This window comes from Haemaphysalis longicornis, unplaced genomic scaffold (genome assembly GCF_048455015.1).
Source record: "Haemaphysalis longicornis isolate Haplotype H1 unplaced genomic scaffold, Haemaphysalis longicornis Haplotype H1 scaffold_1, whole genome shotgun sequence".
NCBI classification, from domain to species: Eukaryota; Metazoa; Arthropoda; class Arachnida; order Ixodida; family Ixodidae; genus Haemaphysalis; species Haemaphysalis longicornis.
This window is the reverse complement of record NW_027526203.1, coordinates 29,536,246-29,558,881: the sequence shown is the minus strand read 5'-3', so window position 1 is coordinate 29,558,881 and position 22,636 is coordinate 29,536,246. Positions and strand designations below refer to the sequence as shown.

The following is a 22,636-nucleotide window of genomic DNA, read 5'->3' as shown; positions in this document are numbered from 1 at the left end:
GTGTTAAACGATCACACTTCTCCGTCTCTGCCGCCGCGAACGGAGGCGGCGAGATGGGCGGCAGAGACGGAAGAGGATAGAGAGGAGGCCGTGGTGGAGGAGGACAAAATACTTCTATTCAGATTTATGAACAGCCCAGAATGCGGCCAAGGGGGGAATGGTTCCTTCTTCACTGTAGCCGATATTGCGTCCGCACCGCTTGTGCTCTGTCCACCAGTTGAAGCTGGGCAGGCAGAGAGGGGCTGGGAAGCAGCATCTCGCATTGCTGTTCTTCAGTAGTGGACGGAAAGAGAGGAGGGTGCTCAGGGCTAAAGTCGCACACCGCGATTATGTCCCAGAGTGTTCCTACCTTTGAGGAAAATTTAAATTCAGCGTTGTAGAGATTCGGGTGCAATAAGTGAAGACGCGTCGGGTGCGGGAAAGAGCCGGATTGTATGAGCAGGAACGTAGTTTGTTGTTCAATGGAAAGGTCAGGGTGAAGCGAAGGTAGGGTCTGTCTCCGAAGGCGATAATGCTGGGTTATGTCCCTTAAGGAGACAACCTGGTGACAGTCCTAGTGGAGCTCTATAGCCCGGGGGGAAAAGTGGAGGCTTGGTGGGCGTATTCGTTGCGCTTCATGGAAGCGTGAGCAGGTGTCCAGATGAGCTGAATCGAACTATTTGGGGAGCGGTTTTTTAGCACACGCTTTGGATTTCGGGACACCAAACCCGACTAGTAATTCTGGTAGGCTTGTTCGGAATCGGTGACTACCTAACGAACCCCGAGTTGAGTGAGAGCCAAGGCGATGGGTGCCTCTTCTGCTGCCGTCATGTCTTCGGTCTTGAGCAAGGCACAAGCAAGGATGTTGGTTCTAGAGGTAGCCGCGATGATGGCATACAGCTGCCCTCGATGTTGGGAGGCGTTTGTGTAGATAACTTCATGATCCCCACCGAAGGTTGTGTTGAGCGCTTGATCCCGTCCATGTCGGCGACCCCCGTCGTGTGAGGGGTTTATATTTCTGAGAAAAAAGGAGCATCTTTAGTTGTCGCCAAAGGTCCAGGAGTACATCAAGTGCAGTGGCATTCTGTGCTGCCTAGCCAATCTGGTGAAGGATGCGGCGGCCAGCCGCAGTTCTGCCCATTCAGAGCTTCTGGATAGAAAAATAGCCCTCTATCAACTCTTCCACCGTTTTGTTGAGCCCAGTGCTAAGCAGCCTCCCTGTGGACGCACTCATAGGAACACCAATGGCTTGCTCAACAGCCTTCCTAATCATTATAAAAAGCATCTTTATGTCCTGCTGTCCGAGGAGAAGATAGGGAGTTGACGTAAGTAATTCTCGAGAGGACATAAGCTTGAACTAATCGAAAGGTATCGTATTCCTTGAGACCTCGCTTCTTGGGGGCAACTCGCCTGATCATGTGAATGGTATTTTTGATGCTGTGTTTGAGGCGCTGCAAGGATGAGTCACTCTAGGTGGTGGCCTGAAGATGTAGGCCCAGGATCTTGATGCTGGGGCTTGGAGTGATGGCCAGGCCATCGAGGAGCATTTGAATGTGTTCCTTGAGGTATCGTTTGGCGTGAGGGCTGGAAGCCACAGGCTTAAGTGGCGTAGTATAAGTGAGATGCCATGGGTTGGTGTGAGCTCCATTTAAACGCTATCGCGTGGCATTCAGCGAGAATGCAAGAGTGAAAACCTGTAGATGTGCTTGGTGAGTGTCCCGCTTGTCTTCTCCGTCTCCGCGGGCTCGTGGCTAAATCGGTAAGACAACGGGCTCTGGCTTTGTTACTCTATTGGTTCCAAGTTCGATTCCTGGCGGGGCCATTAAATTCTTTTATTTGTTCGCGGGAGTTTTCTGTTGACGTCAGCGGTCGCGAAAGAACCCTTGGGGTGTAGAGGCAAAAAGTTTTGCTTTAAAAACTCAAAATGAAAAGGAAAGGCGTAAGAATGCTTGCGAGCGTATTGTAGACAATTCTAGCAATCTGTGAAATTTTGTGGTCGATGTTGCTACCATTGCTTCATCCCTTAATGATCTGCTTTTCGGTAGCCTTCGATGCGACCTAGGACCTTTAGAACGGCTCAGTGCCACACGGAAACTCCAAGACTTTAGGCATATGTTTGTGAGCGCCGGCAGTAGCATTGTTTCCGTCAACCATGACCAATGCGATTCGAGTGCAGTCCTCCTACAGGCTTGTACTTTGAGCCTGTTCAGGTCTGCATGGCATGCGAGTCGTTTTCTTGACAGATACTGGGTAAACCTGTGCTGGCACTGAATAGCTGAGTTCATTTTTTCGTCTGTCCAAACGTTATGTACACATTTTACCTGTACCACGTCCGTGCTTCGATAGCTCTTCGTGGTGTATGTTGATAAAAGACTCAAGAACATCATGGGCTGACACATCTTTGACCATATTTCTTTATTAGAACTTTTGGCACTAATGGTGGTTCTGCGTGCAGGTGCAGTCCGGGCCAACGCAGAGGCCTTTGACAGGTCTATTGCTGAAGCGATGGTGCTCTTGGCATTTCTTGTCACAAGACGCAGGTTCGCAATCTGCAATGGAAAGAAAACACGTTTCAGTTACAACTCTGGACACTTAGAAATTGGGGTTAACCTAAAATAACTTCTAAACATCACAAATAGTCTTTTGTTGTGCCTTGCTACACAAAAACGAGATAGGACAGCTTGCATTACTTCCAACGGAATTGATGCCGCTTGTATTCTTCGGTCAGTGATTTGTTTTGTTTGGCGAAATCCTTGCGTATTTGGGGCGCATCGTACCGTACCAGCAGCGGAATTTTGTGGCTGTGCCGATTACAGAATTCATGCCAACAGTTTGTGCGCGTACAACAAAAATGATGATACTCAAAAGCACAAGAGGAACTAGCAACCTGAACGGCCGGTTATGTCAAAAATTAAAGATCTGGGATGTAACAGTGTTGGTTAATTTGAATATCAAAAATAGCCTATCAGTTCAACGCGTTACCGATTGGCAATTTGTTAACAGACAAGAACTTTCCGGTTTATTTACGTAGTGTAAGAGAAGCACGTATTATAATTTAAATGAAGCATTAGGCGGTAAATCTGAGAAGAAGCCATATAACCACAGGCTGCGATTAAGGTGTGGTCATTTAGGTGCGGTTAATGTGTACTTCAAAGTTCTAGCCCTGTGCGTGTCGAGGGCTTTGTTTCCCAATTTTGTAGTGCACTTCAGTGCTGCTGACCAACGTCTGAGTAGCTGCCTTCGTCCATTGTTGAAGCCGTTCCGTCGAGTCTGCACGAAGTGGGTTATCAGCAACGGTGTGATCATCTGCCGTCTTCGACTGGCTACAGCTAGTAGATTTTTGCTGCGGAGCAGTATATGTCTAACCAACGCCGCCTGTACAAACATTGCCTAACGCGTGAGCGAAAAATGGCCAAATAATCACTCTCCTGTTGCTCTCTCCTACCCTTCCCCGCTCCGTAGCCTTCCAGCGTGCTTTCGTGTCCGTCAGCCAGCGCCGCTTCTCGGAAACTATACAAAATAGTGGAAAGTTTGTTTAGCGTTCCCAAGGCGGCGCTCCTACGCCTTCTTGTTTTTCACCATGCCTGTCTGTCTTGGTCTGTCACTGATAAAACTTCCTTTGTCACGAAGCAAAATCCTTTGCGCTGCCGCAGGCTGATGCCGGCTTTGCGCGCTTATCTACTCTGATCACAGGCCCTGAAATTTTCTGAGTGGGGCATCCCACCTCTATCCCCTCCGCATTTAGGTATTGTTTTGACCCCGCTGTTCGCACTCCGCATCGGTACGCACTTCTAAAATTGAGGACTGTACTGTAGAAGCGCCCGAACAGCGTGGCGGGATCCCAGCTGCTTATCATTTTGTTTCCTATAATTTTCTGAAGTTTACAAGCACGTGATATTGTTGGAAAGTAATCGTAGAAGTGAGCGCCTGAACAATAAAACATCCGGCTAAGGTGATAAGGCACAGCGGCAACTTCCGGTGCCGTTCTAAAATTGTCACCGAGTATAGAATAACTCTTCTAGTACACTCTATTTGCGTACCACCGGCCGCTCATTATAACCACCGGCCGCTCATTATTCGGAAGCTTTGGTTGTCGGCTGGGCTTCCGTCATTGAATTCGATACTAACGTGCGCTGCATTATATTTGGACGAGGGACAGGGACAGTGAAAGCTTTAATTTTTTTATAGTTTTTTTTTTACGTTTGCGATCGGCGATGGTAGCTGGCAGATTTTTTCTTGGAGAGCCTTTCAGTTTGATCATATGCAAATGTCGTTTCAAATCGCGCGCCATCAGACGCAAAGGGTTTGCACAACATCCGACAGATGGCGACGAGTGTACTGGCTAGTAGGAAGACGCATTGAAACATCCCCCTCGCGAGCGGCACGATCAAATGCAGAGCATTTCCGGGGGCGCACGACGTTAAGTAGTTTGCGTTACGTTAATGCTGTTGCACTTGTGGCAACTGCTGACGAGAGAGCGCTCGTCAGCAGTAATTTGAATGAGTCAAGGATACAAGGCGCGTCCGTAGCCTCCAATTCTGTGTTGGCTTTATGGCGCAGTGGTTAGAGCACAATGTACATTGCGTTCCGCCCGCAGCGTCGAGGGATCGAAACCTGGCGCCGGATAGTATTTCTTTTTTTTATATAGTAGGGAGGGGTGCGATGCGCACTACGGACGCCAACGCGGGTGACATCGCGAGTTACTGGAATGCTCTGCATTTAAAAAACGTGCACACAATTTTTTCTTCTCTCAATACTCCAGAAAGAAAAATATCAGTAAAATAATGGCTGCCCTATCCGAAAATATCGTTTTTCTGTTAGCTATATGTCTACCCGACAATCAGTATGTTCTTGCACTATTTCAGTCCGCCTCCGTCTTTATCTTTGGAAAAATGCAGCAAGTATGAAGCGAGCGACACGTTGAACGAGATCCCCAGTGCGCCCCAGAACTAGCGCCCCGTCGCGGCTAAGATGTAAGCGAAACGGCCCTTGAAGCCCAACAGGCAAGCTGACAGACACACGTCGTAGAAGTGGGTGCAGCGTTCGCGACTCGCGAGCAGTGACGTAAGGCGAGATGTCCGCCGGCACGCGCCACATAGCGGATCAGTGCGTGAACTAAGCGTCCCTGCCCTTCCCATTGAAAAGAGCGCGACGCATCAGGCAATGTTAATACAGGCGGCGTTGGTCTAACCCTACCAGTTTTCATTCCGGTGAAGCTGGCTTATTCGGCGCACCTTTGGCGCTCCTCCCCGCCACCGCCGACCCGGCTTTCACAACTGGTATTCCCCACGATACCACCTATGCCTGTTTCCCAAGCTGCGCAATCGGGTGATAACGGCGGTAGCACCCTTATCAGGCGTTACCAGAGCAACGTGTCCGCTGTGAACGTGGACGTGAGCCCATAATTTGTTTCGGCATGAAATGCTTTCCCAGCAACTTTTTTGCCCCTGTATTTCACGCCTAAACACGCGGCTATCGCCGGTTGCCGGTTTATACGTGCACTGCTTTGGGGTGGAAGCCGGGGTCTTGCATGCAGAGCTACTCTTCATGTCGCTACCGATTACATGCGCGTTGCGCTTACGGTAGGTTTAAACGTGGAAGTCTGGCGGCTTAATGCGACCTGTCAGCTGTCCTCAATGGTCGCGCGGTTTTTTGTTTGGGTTGGTGTGTTACACAGACAATGAAATGCCACGACGTGGGACGGAAACGTACATCCGCATGTTTGTCCATTCGAATAAAGCTCTAGCCCTTCCAGGTTTCAACTACTTATGGAAAGACGCGTGTCGTTCGCTCGGAGGAAGAACAGAGGGAATCGAAGGAGCGACTGTCGAAACAGAAGCGTGAATGTGCATGAAAATAGCAGAATGCCGCTGCCGCCGCCGCTTCTCCCGCAAGTTCCGGCTCGCCGAGTAGCTGGGAATTTCTCCTGGATGAACAGCAACGCCGACTGCATTTCACTTCTAAGCTCCCGCACATAACTGATTGCCGGTTTATCACGCACGAGTTGTGAGTGGAGATAAGTAGGGGGAAGCGCGGACGCGCAGATGCAAGTTACATGCTCTCACTGAAAACATGTCTGTTGTGCTGGCGGGAGGTTTAAACGTGTACGTCCACCACCCCAATGCGAACTTTCCGGTGTCGCAGTGGCCGAGTGGGTTGGGTTGGCGTGTTACGCAGACACCAAGATGCCTACGATGCGGGAGGTAAAGAGACAGCTTCATGTTTGTCCACTAGAATAAATCTAGACTTCTTCAAAGTTTCATAGGGATACGTGATAATTGCTCAATGGCAAATTACAAACAAACGTGTGTTGTTTTGTGCATTTCGTGTAAATCCCACAGCTTCGCAGATCATCCTTCTTCACACAGTGGAAGGGCACTAATTTTTCGCTTCGCCAGTTTCGTCGTAGGTGTACCAAAAGGAGCACGATGAAGGTTACAAAACTCATCAAAATGTAGCGCCAGTACTGAAAGAAACCTTCTCAGTGAAGACCGTTGACGCAACGCAGTAGTAAACAGATTGCCGAGCACCAGACAGCCGTGAGTCTGGACATACTGCGTGTGTCAGCAACGCCCTAAAAAAATTTCATTCGTACCATGAATTGCCTAAAGTGTGACATCCCAGTGCCGCAACTTGAGACATTAACAATAAGATAGCCTACACCTGAGTACTATGAGATTAGCGTGTAACACAAAAGTAAGGGGGACTGGCCATCAGCCTATTTTTGGCGCTGAGGTTTCCTTTGGAAATAAGAGTGCCAATTAACTCCCAACAAGCTTCCGTTGTAGTTACCAGGGATGCTTGTCTCCGCAAAAAGGGCTTGTTTCTTCGCTGATACACTCGAGCAGGACAGTGCTCGTAATCTGTTTGTGCGTTTTATTCAAAAATTAGTTGCTTTATCAAGTTCCCGAGCGCTTTCGTGCACGATGTTGAAGCATTAAATTAATTTTAGCTGCCCTGTAAACAGTATCAAAACCCTTTTTGCGAATTTTCTGAAACAAAACAAAAAAGCCAGACGAGACTCGCTAAAGCCCGTATCGAATCCAGTGGGCCGCGATACTTTTAGAGCGCAGTTATTAAGCGCCCGCTCCTGTAGGTTCGCGTCATCCATCGGCGTCGTTATCGTTGTAACCTAGAGAATGAACAGGCCACTGAAGATAGAGCGAGTGGGAAAGCCGAGGATGGAACTATGGGGAAAGTGCGAGGGGGAGAGTGGTATGCCAAGGCTGCGCGAGACATGCTTACCGGCGGCGACTCACCGTCGTGCGTTCGCTTATGGCGCCTTCACTTCCTTAGACGCTCTAGCTATGGGTCATCATCGAGAATACTGCACATCGCACTGTGCTCATATATCGTTTGAGGAAATACCGTAATCGCCAGCCAGTTTGTTATACCCTCACACTTCATATCTTAAAGAGTGACTTTGTTCGTACAGGACATCACTGTAAGAGTTTACCGTATTTTTTTTTTCTAAGTGATGTAGCCACCCACTACATTCGGCTATGGACAGTAGTACGCTCTGATGCGTCAAAAATATGCGATTTGATTTGCGTGTGGAAAGCGTGCAATTTGGAGAGCCAGAAACAGCAAGAAAGACTGTATCAGACTCTGAAAGGAGCATTCCCTCTGCCCCTAAATAAGACAAAAAAATTTACAACGCAGCCGAACTTGCTACCCTATAAATGCTGTACTGCGATCCCAGCCCTATGGCAAAGTGGATATGTGGTACGCCATAATACGTCCTGCGCGTTATACAACCGCTGGCAGACAACTCCACGCCAATCTACTGTGGTGCAAGAAACACACCGGCAGATTACGGACCGTGAACGCCTATTTGTATTGATTCCCTTAGCGTACCAAAACCGCCGCATATTAGGCCATTTCTTCCTAAACTATTTTTATCTGTCACCGTTTCTTAAACCTTCCATGTCATAATAAACATCGGCCAGATCATTTGACATGCCGTGAAGAGCTTTTATGTGGTTCTGAAGAATATAAGTTCAAAAATACACCTTTCCACTTTTCACAGAAAGTGGGCGTTGTGATAAAAAAAACTACAGCGATGAAACAAAGTATATCCATAGACACTTTATTTTGAGTGTTTGAAAAACCTACTTTTGAAATGGTATTCTCACAGAGAGTCGAATTAAGCCTGTAGCTTGCGTATGTGAACGTGTAACTCAAAGGCTTTGTGCATGCTCCTTGTACCCGCAAACAAATGTGGCGCATATTTAACATTAATTTTGTTATTGAACCCGGGTATAATTGCGTTTTCTCATAAATCTTACATCGGTCGTCGCACGTCTGGTACCACAGTTACTCATTTATTTATTAATTCTATTAACATTCGTTGTTGCCGTTTCGCCGTAAGATAAAGTGCTTTAATTTTAACAGCTTATTTTAACTTTAGTCAATTTGAATGCTTGCAAAAACATGGTTAAATTTTGGCGTTTCTTTATTTGATCCCTACATAACTGCCATTTTTCGAGCCATCCTTCCTAGGAATCAATATCTTTGTTTTATATCATAAAACAAACTGTTCGAGCTGACTCCATACGTAAAAAGATTAAATTGTGTTCCTATGAACCAAGGCTGACAAGTTGCCAAAAATTTCATACGAAAGCAGTCATTTCCTTTAGGCAGCTGTTCCGCTTCCACACCCATGAGGTAGTCATTCGTGAATTGAGCGGAGACATGCAAGTGTTGTCCCCCAAAAATGTTTTCGATGCCCTGAGCAAAAGTGTTCTATGTGTGCCGAGTTGCAATGTCAGGTAAATAAGAACTAAGCATCACGCAGATCAACTGTACTGTATATTTCGCGTATGTTTCAAAAAGGTAATCAAAAAGTAAAAGGTTTCAAAAGGTTTCAAGAAGGTTTCAAAAAGGTTTCAAAAAGTAACTAATGCCAACACGAAATTGGAAGGCCGAAGACACCAAAAATTATGCTTATCGGCGATTGATACAGAAAAGCGGACCACTCGATGCCAGAAACTTACAGTTGTCATACTTGCAACGGCATTCGTGTCTAACGCAGTTTGCCCGGAGGTTCAGATTGCCTCTCTGTTTCCGCAGGCACTCATGGTAGCACGCCATCGGCCTGCATGCTGAAAGTACGAAAAGCAGAAAAAATATGCATGGTTAATACTCCTCTACCACAAATGTCTTGAAAGCTCCACTGAACAGCTTTGAGATACAGCGGTACAGAAATTTCAATTTGGCTTTGTGCCAGCGGAGTAGTAGCTATGGCACACAGCTTCTTGAGCGCCTATAGGCGAACAACGCAAAAGCATATAAATCATGCTTATTAGGACTAATGCTCAGCACATTGGTCAAATTGCGTAACATCGTTCAAGCTAAAATTTCAGATTTACAAAATACGGTAACAAAGATAAGAGGAATCGTCTCATTTGGTGGAAATTTAGAGACACAGGGGCTAATTCAAGCAACTTTAATTTGTCTCTCTGTTTTCTCGCAACTTCCTGGCCTCGGTAGAATGCGTTGAATTCAATGAAGAAACTACGTAATTTTCGCATTTCCATCTAATCCGAGGACCAAGTATATATACCTTTGTCCTCGAAGTATATATATACATCTTGGAGCTCAGTAATCGCACGTTGGCATAGTTAAAGCAACCTTTCACAAAAACAGAACCATCAGCCTAGGACTTTACGTTTACGTTGGAAATTGTACGCCCGCCACGAAATAAAATATCATTAAACAAAAGGGGGGGGGAATTATGTGCCAATGCTTCAAAATTTAAGGAAGTAATGAACACCATTCTGATTCGCCGTGACGATGTAGTGATTTAACTCACTTCGAACCTTCCCATATAACCACTTCAATCTAACAAACGAATTTATGGCCGGAAGGAAAAAACTCCTCTTAATTTAAGCAAGCTTCATCCGGAAACCTTCAATTAAGCTCTGCAGGTGTTAAAACTGGTGCCTAATGATTTCATTTGCGACATAATTTTGTTCCCTTTAAATACTCGCGTACTCCCCGCCGTCACGCTTCTTCAAATATGGACTGCACACGCCAAAAAGACCGTTCAAAAACTGATAGAGACCGGGTGAGGGGCAGAATGACGAGAATGTTTTCAACACAATAGCGTTATTGGGTTCCCTTTTCTATTTTCCCGTGCCTGCTAGCCGCCCGCTATGAGCCGTGCTCATCAAGCGTCTGCGGAAATGCGTCACAGGTGCCAATCGGAAGCTCTGACTGAGGCAGGCAGAGGCGAGGGCTCACCTGAATCTTGAATACACCCAGTACTAATTGATATGTGGAAAGAAGAACAATGATAGTACCACCACGACGAAGGAAAAGATACATGAATATAGCAGGCGCCGCGCGTGCGGACACAAGTTTGTTTTACGTTCTGTGTGTGCTAAAATGCCCGGCACACAGTCACAGTCACCAGCTGTGCCCACAACTGACTCCATAACATCAAAGCGGCTGGCTCATCGGAACTAATGCACGCACCAACATTGTGTCACCTAACCAAAGCGGGGTCCGGAAGGTTATCGCCCGTGCCTGGAAAACCAACGCAGGTATAGATGATAAGCAGAAACGAAGTAAAATGCCTCGCAGTTAAAAAATAGAAACAAGTTTATAGCGCTTAATTACACTATATTTTAGTTTATTTTAAAAAGTTACAGCCGTTCCACTCTACGTGAAAACTGTTGGAAATGCAGAGCACTGATTCGCCATAATGGGCTGTAGCGCCGTTATCCGCTCACCACCCGACGCATTTCAAATTTCCCGCCTTCGCAGTGCTCGCGCGCCCCCTGCCTGAAACTGCGCCAGCAGGAGTTCTGTTCTTTTTGTGCTTGTTTTCCCTCCCGCGTCGCCGCCCGACGTTCACGAATGGCTGCGGCTTCTCGCTGGCGAAGTTCGGCGTCGGCGGCTCGCTTGCGGCGCTTGCGCTCAGCATCCGCAGCACGCCGCCGCGCCGCCTTCTCTTCCCGCGTAGACATTGTCGATGAAGTCGATGGTGAAACGTGAAACGTGCCGTCAACCCCCTGCCGCGGCTATGACGCAACGTGGAGCGGCTATGACGCAACACAATCCAACACAATCCACTTTAATCCAATCCAATCCAAATCCAAACCAATCCAATCCAATCCAATCCAAGTCAAGCCAAGCCAATCCAATCCAATCCAATCGAATCCAATCCAATGCCAGACCGACGGGGAGCGATGCGGACTACGGACGCCAACGCGGGTGACATCGTGATTTAGTTTATTTTAAAAATTTTCCGCGCTTCAATCACGATCGCAATGTGTGTGGGGCAAACGAGTGATTGCACCACGCGGCCAAGATAAAAAAAACACCCGAAATATTTTAGGATGTCACCACGCAACACGTCTCGTCATGGACCTACTGAGAAGTGGCTGAACCGTTTTCACAATGTATGTATGTATGTTTGTGTTTATTGGCGCAAGGGTATCTAGGACCAAAGAGCGCCAAAACTATGTTAAGTGGTCCGTCAACAGTCAGGTTTGAGCTTAAAATATGTATGAAATGAGTATGATATATCCTAAAATACTGTACATATGGGTGTAGAGGGCCCGTAGACTAAAAAATGGAGATGTTCATAATGGCAGATGAAAGGGATTATGGATGGAACGTGACTGTAGCTCGAGCAAAAGAGCACGCTACGTGAGCGGGTCCCTCGTGCGAACAATGAAAACATCAAGGCTTCGCTCAATGCTTATAGGCTCTGAGGACACCCACTGTATGAAATGTGCTTTAAAAACTTGATATCTGCAAGATAACTTAAGAGAGATTTGTTTGTGAACATAGGTTCATCTCCTAAAAACAATGACGGGTGTAGCGGGATGTTGAAGCTATAGATTTTAGGGAAATGCCGTTTTCTTGCCTCATTGCAGGATGTGCACTCAATTAACACATGGAGGACGGAGGGCCGGTCCCCGCACCTGTCACAAACCGGTGGCAGTGTGCCATTTAAAAAATATGAGTGCGTAGCGTAAGTGTGGCCGATGCTTAGTCTGCAAATCGATACTTCAATGAATCTGTTTTGTGTTTCTGTTGTGTATCTTCCTAGGTGGGTTTTTATTGAGTGGAGCGTGTTGTCTGTGTGTGTTTCCCACGTGTCCTGCCAGCATTTACGGATTCCCCTTCGGATCACTGGCTTAAAATCGAGGTAAGGGATTTCCGCGACGTCAACACTACTATGGAGGGCCGCCAAAGTGGCATTCTGGTCGGCAATTTCATTGCCCAGAATGCCACTGTGTCCAGGCATCCAGAAAACAAGTATTTTTAGTTGTAATTTATGAGCAATCACAAGAGCTTTAAAAAGGTGATTGAGGACAACATTTTTTGTAGGTTTAAAGGAATCTAGTGCCGTAACGACACTTAGGGAGTCTGTGTAGATAATTGATTCTTGTTTTTTGTTCTGTGTAATGTTTTCCACTGTGATTAAAATACCATAAGCTTTCTGCTGTAAAGATGCTGGTTTTTTTGTGTAGGGTCCTCGTGCTGGCGAAATCCGGGCCATCTGCAGCACACAACACAGCGGAAGCAGATTTCAAGGTATCCGTGTAAAATCTGGTGTATGGATATGTGTGTTGTAGTTTTAAAAATGCTGTAAGATCAATTCACGAGGTGAACGGCGCTTATTAATGCGTTTAAAGGATGTGTCGCAACGAATCGTTGAAATTTCCCGAGGTGGAACTACGTCGGTGATGGAGGTGTTCATGCCCTCATCGAAAGACACCCCTATTTCCTCTGCAAAGACTTTGACACGTAAGGATAAAGGGGCAGGGATCGAAGGGCTCACTAAATACAAATGGGCAGATGAGACGTCAATCAGAAATGAACTGCACGGGTGATTCTTCACAGACATTGTCCTAGTAGCATAAAGAAGGGCTGTATAAGCACGCTGGTGCTCTAGGCACCAGTGGTCACATTCTACATACAGACTTTGAATTGGACTTGTCCTGAAGGCTCCCGAGGCAAGGTGAACGCCCAAATGGAGCACGGGTCCAACATTTTTAGGGAAGTTTTAGATGCAGACCCGTAAGTTACGCTTCCGTAGTCTATGCAGGACCTAACTAAACTGACAAAGAGGCGTAGAAGACAACCTTTACCATCCCCGTAAGACTGATGCGACAAAACTTTTAAAATGTTTATGGTGTTTAGGCATTTCTGTTTGAGTGTCTTTATGTGCCGTATGAATGTTAGCTTTTCGTCAAGTATAAAACCTAAAACTTGTGTTCTTTCTTGGCGGGAATCCATTCTCCGTTCAGAGTGATGTCGGGTTCGGGATGGATTCCACGCTGTCGTGAATAAAACACGTGTACTTTTTTGAGGATTCAGTTTAAAACCATTTCCCTCTGTCTATTTCGCGAGCCTGCTTACACCTAACTGTATTTGCCTTTCACATATGGACAGGTTGGAAGACCTAAAGCTAATATGAACATCGTCGACATACATTCAGTAGGAGATTATGGGTGGCAACGATTTCCCATGCAAATTCATTTCAACTACAAATAGAGTACAGCTTAATACTCCACCTTGGGGAACACCATTTTCTTGTATGTACGCTCTGGATACAACTGTCCCTACTCTTACCCTAAATGTTCGCTGTGACAAATAACTTTCAATAGTGTTTAACATGCGCCCAGACACACCGAAAGCCTTGAGATCAAGCAGTATGCCGTGGCACCAAGTTCTGTCATATGCTTTTCCTAAGTCAAAGAAAACAAAAAGACAGTGCTGTTTGTGGATGAAGGCATCTTTGACATACGACTCAAAGGCTACCAGCTGGTCAGTTGTGCTTCGACCTGATCGAAAACCCGCCTGACAACTGTCCAGGATGTCTTTATATTCAAGAAAATACATTAGCCTCTTATTTACCACTTTTTCAAAAAGCTTTCCCAGGCAACTTGTCAAAGCTATTGGTCGGTAACTGGCAGGTAGTGAGGCATCTTTCCCCTCTTTGAATACGGCACCTACAACCGCTTCTCTCCAAGCTCTCGGAAAGTATCCTGCTGCCCAAATTTTAATGAATAAGTGCAACAGTGTTTGGAGAGTTTCTGTGTGCAGATGTTGTATCATTGCATATGATAACCTATCTGCCCCTGGTGCTGATGCCTTACGTGTTCTTAGAGCAACCAAGAGCTCTGTTAGAGAAAATTCCGAGTTCTATAGTTCGTCGGATGTTTTGTTATCTCTAATCGGTTTTTTCTCCATGTATGATTTGTGTCGTAAAGAAGTATTCGTGTAGTGAGTGGAACTTGAAACATACAGAAAGTGTTTTGGAAGTGTGTTTGCCTAGTCCTCAAGGGTGTCACCCGCACTGCTAACCAAGGGTAGGCTGTGTGTTTTACGTCCATTAAGCTTGTTAATTCTACTCCATACTTTGCCTGTATCTGTGTATGAAATGACAGAAGTCACAAAAGAGCGCCAGCCCTCCCTTTTGGCTTGCTGGCGAATGCGCCTTCCTTGTGCTTTCGCACATTTTAAGGAAATGAGGTTTTCAGAAGTGTGATACCCGCAGAGGACACCCCATGCCTCATTTTGAGCCTTCCGTGCATGGCGACACTCCTCATTCCACCACGGCCTCCTGGTGTTAGGTGTGGCACCAGATGTTTGCGGAATTGAGCACTCGGCGGCATGAAGTATAAGGGCCGTAATCAGTTCACAGGCTTCATCAATACCCAAATGGCTTAAAGGTATGAAAGCTGAGATATCACTTTAAATTTCAGCCAATGTGCAGCAGATTCCTTAAACCTTTTATGAGAGTTGGAACTATTAGGGATTTCGCCAATGCTTTTCAGGATGACTGGGAAGTGGTCGCTCCCATAAGGATTATTGTCCACTCCCCATTCAACAGAAGGAAAGAGGACAGAAGAGCCGATTGCCAGGTTTATGTGTGAGTATATGTTGTGTGTAGTGTTGTCGTAGGTCGGCTGTTTTTTATTGAGTAGACAAGCCCTGGAAGAAAATAAAAACTTTTCTAGCAAGCGGCCCCGGGCATCTGTCCGTTGAGACCCCCAAAGTTCACTGTGAGCAATAAAGTCGCCTACCAATAAGAAGGGTTCCGGGAGCTCATCTATGAGGGACTCGAATTCTGAGCTCGATAGACGGTAATCCGCGGGAATGTATAGAGAGCAAACTGTTATTAACCTATTAAAGAGGATTGCTCGGACTGCCACAGCTTCGTGGGTAGTGAGCAACTGAAGAGGTTGGCAGGGGACAGACTTTTCCAAGACAATCGCTACGCCACCAGTGGAGTGAGTGCAGCAGTCCCTGTCTCTCCTGAATACCGAGTATTGTTTGAGGAAGTTGGTTTGTGTAGGTTTTAAGTGTGTTTCTTGTAGGCATAGGATATTTGGATGGTACTTATGAAGGATTTCGTAGATATCATGGAGGTTTCTAATTAATCCCCTACAGTTTCATTGGATAATGCTTTGAACTGCCATAAAAGATTAGAAGAAAGAATTTGAGCATAGGTTTTGCGTAGATAGAGATCTCCATGTCACTGAGCCCGAATCAGGGCCAGTGACTCGGGGAGCTTGTGGTTTTTTGCCGCGGCCAAGACTGGCGCGCTGTTCTTTGGGTGACTGCGATGCAGGCCGAGATGGCGTGACATCCATGTCCTTGTCTGAGTTTTGAGGCATTGACGGGAGGGAGGTTTTACGGCGCCCATCCCGCAACGCGTTTGATGAGATGGCCGAAGATCCAGCCACAACCTTTATCGATGTGCTGGACATGGCTACAGAAGAGGGGCCTCCTGTACCCACATCCATTGCCACCGCAGTTTCGGCGCCCGGAGTCTGTCGAGGAGCGACAGCAACGCAACTCCCAGAGCAATTCTGGTCAGGTGCAACGCCTGCGGGCTCTGCTGGCGATGCATGAGTTGTTTCGCCTGGCAGGGGCAGCCCCTCGAGGGTTGGGTGCGCCACCAAGTCAGTTTCACTGACCTGAATGGCTGCAGAAACCAGACGCCGCCGAACCCCCCGGCGGGCCGCGTTGGCTTAGCTCACTGAAGGAAGCAGAACATAACGCTTACGGGCTTCTGGAAATGAAAGATTTTGCGTAACTTTTAGGTTGATGATTGCTTTTTTTTCTTAAACTTGTGGGCATTTCCTATCCCATTAGTGTGAAGGAATAGAATAGAACATAATAGAATAATAAACGCGCCGTCGTTTTTCTCACTGCTCTCGCGCAGCACCGAACTTGCCCTGCCGAGAGACTCTGCCCACAACGGGTTCGAGAGCGAGCCACGACTCTCGCCGCGAGTGTACGTTTTCAATCACTTCGCGTGGAAGCGAGACATTTCATGGTACAGGGGTTTATTACGCGGACAACCACGATACAAACACTACACTGTACTACGCACCTAGCCCCAGGGGCATATACAGCCGTCAGCGTGTGCCCAGCCCGTATTCGGGCAGCAGTTAGCGTCCGCCGGCGTTGGCCGGCCGCAACGCTCGGTGACGTAGGGGAAGCGGGCTCTCTGTGGCCGCTACACATTTCAAGCCGCTGGACTCGATCTGGCGGCATCGGCGCTCGTCCGCTGACCTTAGACGGCGCAAGCCGTCACATCGCGGACGCGGGGGCAACCCACCAAGAAGTGGAATATGCCCGCGGAGACTCGCCGGGCATCCTAGATAAACGCACTGACGCAAATCGAGGCATGCGCTAATCGACACGGTGGGTGCCGTGACCCACGAAAGTGGGAAACAACGGCCAATGCAAGAAACGGCCAGAAGTGTCCGAAGGGCATTTACGTACCGTGCGATCGCTGCACATCCCAAGGGCGGTCTCCCCGGGGAGTCTCCTGCGCGCATCCCCCGTCGCCTCATAGGGAGAGGAGGGAAGCGCGCGACAATCGCCCTCGCCCCACCAAGAAGGAGGGCGTCGCTAGCGCCTCCTCGCCCCGATATGAGGGGCTTGGCCCCCACAAATTTCTGGCAAGAGCGAGAGTATGCTCCATGGGGTCCTCACAGTTGCTGCACTTAAGTTGCGTGCTTTTGCAGTCGTCTGCAGACTGGTCCCGCTCAGAGCACTTCGCACATGTTTGTTTTCCGCGGCACGAGTTGCTGCAGTGCCCATACCTCTGACAGATGAAACAACGTCACGAGTTCGGGATGTATGCTCTGATCTTACAGTGCAGAAATCCTGCATTTACGTACTCAGGCAAAGTGCAGCGATCAAAGGTCAATATTATGTGCTTCGTCCTAATTTCGTTTCCGTCTCGTCTCATGGTGATTCGTCGCACAGCGGTTATCCCCTGCTCGCGCTACCCTTCAAGCAGGTCAGAGTCTGTTTCGTTCATAAGTTCTGGTTCGGAGATGACACCTTGGCAGCTATTAAGGGTACGGTGGGGAGTCACTGTTATTTCAAGGTCGGCTAGCTTGGTTTGCTTCAAAAAGGTGTTGGACGTCTCTCTACTCTTGACTTCGATCAGCAGGTCCCGAGAAGTAAGCCTTTTCGCTTCATAGTTTTTGCCTATCAAACATTCAATGAACTTTCAACTAAAAACACAGATTTTCTGGTGACGGGGGTCGCCTTATCAGCTGACTGCATGATTATAAAGCGTGGGAAGTTGTCAGGGTTCTTGAAAACGAGGTTAGAAATCGGTTTGAACAGTTCTTCGGTGCGGCCTCGTTTCGGGGGCCGATCAGTTCTTTTGGGTGGAAAGGGGAAGGAAGCCATAAAATATGGAATGAAATCGGTGGCAAGGCAAGTCACCCACCACGGAGACCAACAAGGGAGCATGGCTTTTCAGCCCGTGCTAACTGTACGTTGCCACTGTAACCCTATGCTTGGAATCTAGGCTGAAGCCTTCGCACAGGGTTAACCCTCGCCGCCTGGAGAAAAAACGGAGAAATGAGGAACAGAGAAGATGACAGGACAGGGTTAGGAAAGAAAATAGGAAAGGAAAAGAATGGAGAAGACAGGAAAATGCGACTGGCTGATTCCCCCCAGGTCGGGTCAGACTGGGGGCACCGTCTACGGGAAGAGGGGGCCGAAGTGGTGTGTTGCCTCTGCCAGGGGACCATGAAGGTCCAAAACAACCCTGGTTTTGGATCAACCACCAGGACGCCCTTTTACCCGGACACGGCAAGGCCACGCACAGCCGAGGGCGTGGGTGGGTCCAACCCACATGGGATCGGGGTCCGCGGTGTCGCCACTACCGTCACCTTGAAACACAAGGTGCCCCTGCGGGCCGTTTTCACAAACGGCCAAGTTAAGAAAATCTTTACGGAGTTTTGTCACTTTGTAAAATGCCTAACCATAGGAACAGCACGAGTGAAAGAGAAAACGATAAGACTCATGCAGGCACTCATTGTCGCACAGGCTGCCGTGCCGTTAACTTACTCTCACCGAAGGAACCAAATAAACGCCTCCATCGCGACATATATAAGGCACCTCTCAACCTACAATTTTTACAGTCGCCAAAAATGTCTTCAAATTGGGTCTTATGACAACTTTAAAGACATCAGGGAAGCCACTGTCCTAGCTCACAGGAAGCATCTGTTAAATAAAATTTGGACGAGTAAATGTATCCAAGATAGGCAGTCTCTCCCCACCCCTACAGTGGAGACGGAACTGTAATTCATGATAGACATGTCACGTGTCCAGTGACTACCCCTAAAAAACTCTTCCCAACCGAAGTCATTGGATGCAAACCTACGCAAGAACACGCTGGAATCCAGGATCAAATTTTTTCGATTGAAGAATCAAAACCATGCAAATACAGTGTGCACCAACGTCGGAATGCCAGAAAGTACTGAGGTAACAATAGTCGCAATGAACTCCCCTGGCAATCTTCGTGACCGCAGGGCCCTCTGCCACACGCAGGACCGAAATTGGACCCTTCCTCTGGGCAATCCAACTAGCAAAACTGTTGAATAGAAGCGAATCCATCATTAGAGACTTTTATCACTGCATTTCAAACATCATTGCAGACCGAATACGTTAATGCTTCCGAAAGACTTTTCCATCTACAATGAAGGAAGTTAAAATTAAATGGACGCCCTGATTCGAGGAACTGCAAGTAATTCAGGGCGCTTGAAAAAAAGCATGCGAACTCACGTATTGTGTTCCTTGCGACCACGAAAGCCAGAGTCCCCAACAAAAAAAATACGGGCAACCTCTTTTCTTTGTAAGCCTAGCAAAACGGTCCTTCCGGTGCTGAAGAATTGCAAGCTATGCGCAGGAAACAAACCAGTCTATATATTTTTCAAATCTATAAGGGCGAGGTTGTTTGGTAGGAAACATCCGTCGTTAACTGGAAGCTGTGTAAATGGGGAAAACATGCACCCTCACCGCAACTTAGCAATGTCCAAGAACATGCTCACAGGAGAAGAACTAAAATATTACATATTACCCTTCTGTAGATAAATGGGAGGCAGCTTTAACTGTCTTGTCACCCCAAGATTAGCGTGCGCTGATTGAGAGGGCAGGGAATGAGCTGCTGCACCCGGGGCTCACTGAAACGGATCAACACCAAGTACCCGGAACCTTACACGCCCACCTCTTAAGCCACAACATCGTCGATGGCGTCTCTCTTTCCTGCGCCATGGCGGTTTAAAACCAGGGAAGCTAGTTTTGCTCTCATGGATGACCTTCGGTGTTAGGAAAGTATAAATGGTAAATGCAGAAACTGTTCCACAACGATCCCCGATCGTCGCAGTAACGATATCGCACGGTGCATCGTAATACCTAAACGTCGATGTCACTGCAACTTTTTTGTTTCTTTTAGGTACTCTTCTACGCATTTGACTAAAAGAAACCTGCAACATTTTTTTTTAGTTTTTTTGAAAATACGAAATGTTTTCATTTTAGTACGCAGTCAACAACTGCAATCACTACTTAGGCTAAGGGGTCACGAAGAGCCCCACACAATTATTGTGGATCTACGCCCGTCAGATAAGGCAGAAACTTGGTCCATAGATTATTGTTTTCGCTGTTGAGCACGAGGTCGCGGGTTCGATTCCCGGCCGCATCGGCCGCTTTTCTGATGGAGCCGACAGACAAAAACACCCGTGTGTACGAGATTTCGGCGCACGTTAAAGATCCCAAGGTGGTCAAAATTAATCCGGAGCCCTCCACTACGGCGCGCCTCATCGCCTGCGTTGCGTCGGCGCATTAAAACCTACAATCAATCAATCAATCAAGATTATTCTGTTTTATTTGTTTGGGAACTGTCTCTGGGCTTCAGCGACGTCAGTCCAGCGGTACCGCGGTTGTTTGGAAGTTTCGTTCCAGTTGCACACTTCATCGCATTCGATGGCCACACAAAAAAAAGTAGAAAAACTTCAAGTTCCCTTCCTAAAGAAAGCGGAGTGAATCGGAAAACCTTTCTGACATCAAAAGTGCGCCAACAGTGCGTCAAAACCTTTGCTAAAAGTGCGCCCAAACTTCGCTGAAACCGCGTCCAATCGCTCATCAAGCCTTCAAAAGCCCACACTGCAAACGGAAAACCAACCCACGCGATGCTTTTTCATGCACTAATTAAAGCCATGAAGGAACGATCTAAATGAATACCGTTACGTGGTTTATGAGATAAGCTTGTAGTATTGTAATCCTTCATAATCGATGCGTGTATTCCTCCACTACGGCGTGTCTCATGACCTCTGTAGCCATGGCGCGTTAACACGTACAATCAGCCAGTCAATCAATCAATAAATTAATAAATCAATCAACTATTCCATCGATCGATCCATCGATCGATCCATCAGTCAATCGATGCGTGTATTGCCTTGTCTGGAATTCCATATTGCGATTTTCAAATAACCATTTTGTCACAATGGAAGCCCAGTTTCAATCACGCGCTGTGTGCCCACAGGTCTTACCAGAGCTTTTCGGTCGACCAACCGGTCTATGGAGAAATGGAACCGTTTTTTGATAGGAAGCCATTTGACACACTAAAAAAAGTTTCACTTTGAAAGGAAAAAAGCAGAAACTAGATGATGTGTGGGATTACGCGAGTGAATAATGCGGTGCTGCTCTAGTCAAATCAAGTCGTCAAGTCAATGTTTATTTCCACATAGCCATACTATGTTGAGCGGCACAGACAAAAAGCTTTTTCTTTCTTTTTTTCTTTACATTTCTTTTTATAGACGTTTTTACGTTTTTTACGTTTTCTTTTTTACGTTTTTTTACGTTTCTTTCTGTTCAGGTGATAACTGTATCTTTTTGAGTGCTTCCCCGCACCAATGAAAGAGAGAAATCATTTGTCGGAAATGCTTCAGGGTATTTTCGAGTCTTTCTCTGTCTTTACCAAAGGCACACTGCACCGCGGGTTTTGGGTTCGCATAACTTCTATATCGTAAATGTGTTGCGCTCATAGAAGGCCGCGAAAGGGTATCTATAAGCTGCGGGATACACACTTTTAACACGAAAGCGCGTAGTGGCTGGGCTGGGCACGCACCCGGCTGGCGTCCTCCAAAAGCGCCCTGCAGACAGCTGAACATCGGCGCACAATTACTTTTCAACGGCTGCGACTTATTCTATTGCGGATTACGCAAAAGAAGAAGAAGCTCACACTAACGCGTATGACTTGGAGGTAGCGAAGCTGTACTTAACCTTAACGACCGTCACAAAAGTTTGTTAAGAATTGCAGCCAAATTGCATCCTCTTAGATGCCGCGACGCCCTTCACTCCATCATTCTTGATATAAGTGGGATCTTCTTTCACTTTTTTGGTGTGATAATCATTGGACAACAACTTGACAGGGCGCACGACATGACGTGTACTTCTCGTTCCGAGCAAGTGTTGCCACGATTATGGCGAACGCTCGAGTTTTTTTGCCCAGTCTTTGCCAGTCTCCCTAAGCGAAAAGCTTGGCTTGACAAACGTGCGCCGGAGACGTTGTGTGCTTTGCCGCGAGGCAGGCACACACGAGCGCTCGGCATTTTCTTGTTTTTTTTCAGCTGCAGGTGGTCGCTGCAATCTTGGCCAGTCTCCGTGAGTGGGTATGCTTGCTAAACAAACCTGCGCAGAGGACGCTGCATGGTCATCGCGAGGCACGGACACTCGAGCGTTAGGCATTTTCCTGGTTTTGTTGTCTGCCATGTGGGCGCCACAGTGCCCATGCTCCCGTCGCGCGCTCGGCCATTTCTTGGTATTTTTAACTAGGAACACGACAATTACGATTTGCCAATCAGCTTCGCTGTTAAAAAAACGCGCGCACACGAAGAAGCAGTTGATGGAGGCTGCATTTCCGTTGGGTGATATGCGTTCTATACTGCAGCAAACGGAAAAATTAAAAACAAATAAAAGCGCATGCGTTAGAAATCGCTTCCGCCTTCTCAGTTTGCCTTCAGCTTCTCGGGAGTCAATGTCACAGCAACATGCTTAGTAATTCTGTAACAAGTGGCTGCAGTGAGAACGCTGTTGAGGTTGTAATAATTGTTGGATTGGCGTTGATAACTGTAGAAGATTCGTCGACCAGCCCAGCCAACGAAACGCTCGGATCCCCGTCTGGTGAAAATATGCTGAGGGATTGTCTAATACGTTTAATTTTTTGCTGGCTCATAAGCTTGAAACACTGTCTCTGTATTTTAAAAGAATGTCTGTGTTTTTTGGGGGATTCTCCAAGAGTTAATGGTGGGTCACTGGTGTGCTCACTGGTGTGTCTGCTGGCTGCTGAATAAGTGAATCCCTTGTTTATGATGAG

The 22,636-nt window shown here is 47.2% G+C and overlaps 1 protein-coding gene across 1 annotated transcript in view; it reads right to left on the bottom strand.

Annotated features, from left to right (window-relative positions):
- Positions 1-2,412: 2,412 nt before the first annotated feature.
- The window catches only part of LOC144161468 (uncharacterized), a 41,326-nt gene continuing 21,102 nt past the window's right edge, over positions 2,413-22,636 (bottom strand). The window contains exons 4-5 of the mRNA XM_077692159.1: positions 8,976-9,083; positions 2,413-2,528 (exon numbers count right to left, since the gene is read on the bottom strand). Of these exons, the coding sequence (XP_077548285.1) occupies positions 2,413-2,528; positions 8,976-9,083 (224 nt within the window). The remainder of the gene's footprint in view (positions 2,529-8,975; positions 9,084-22,636) is intronic.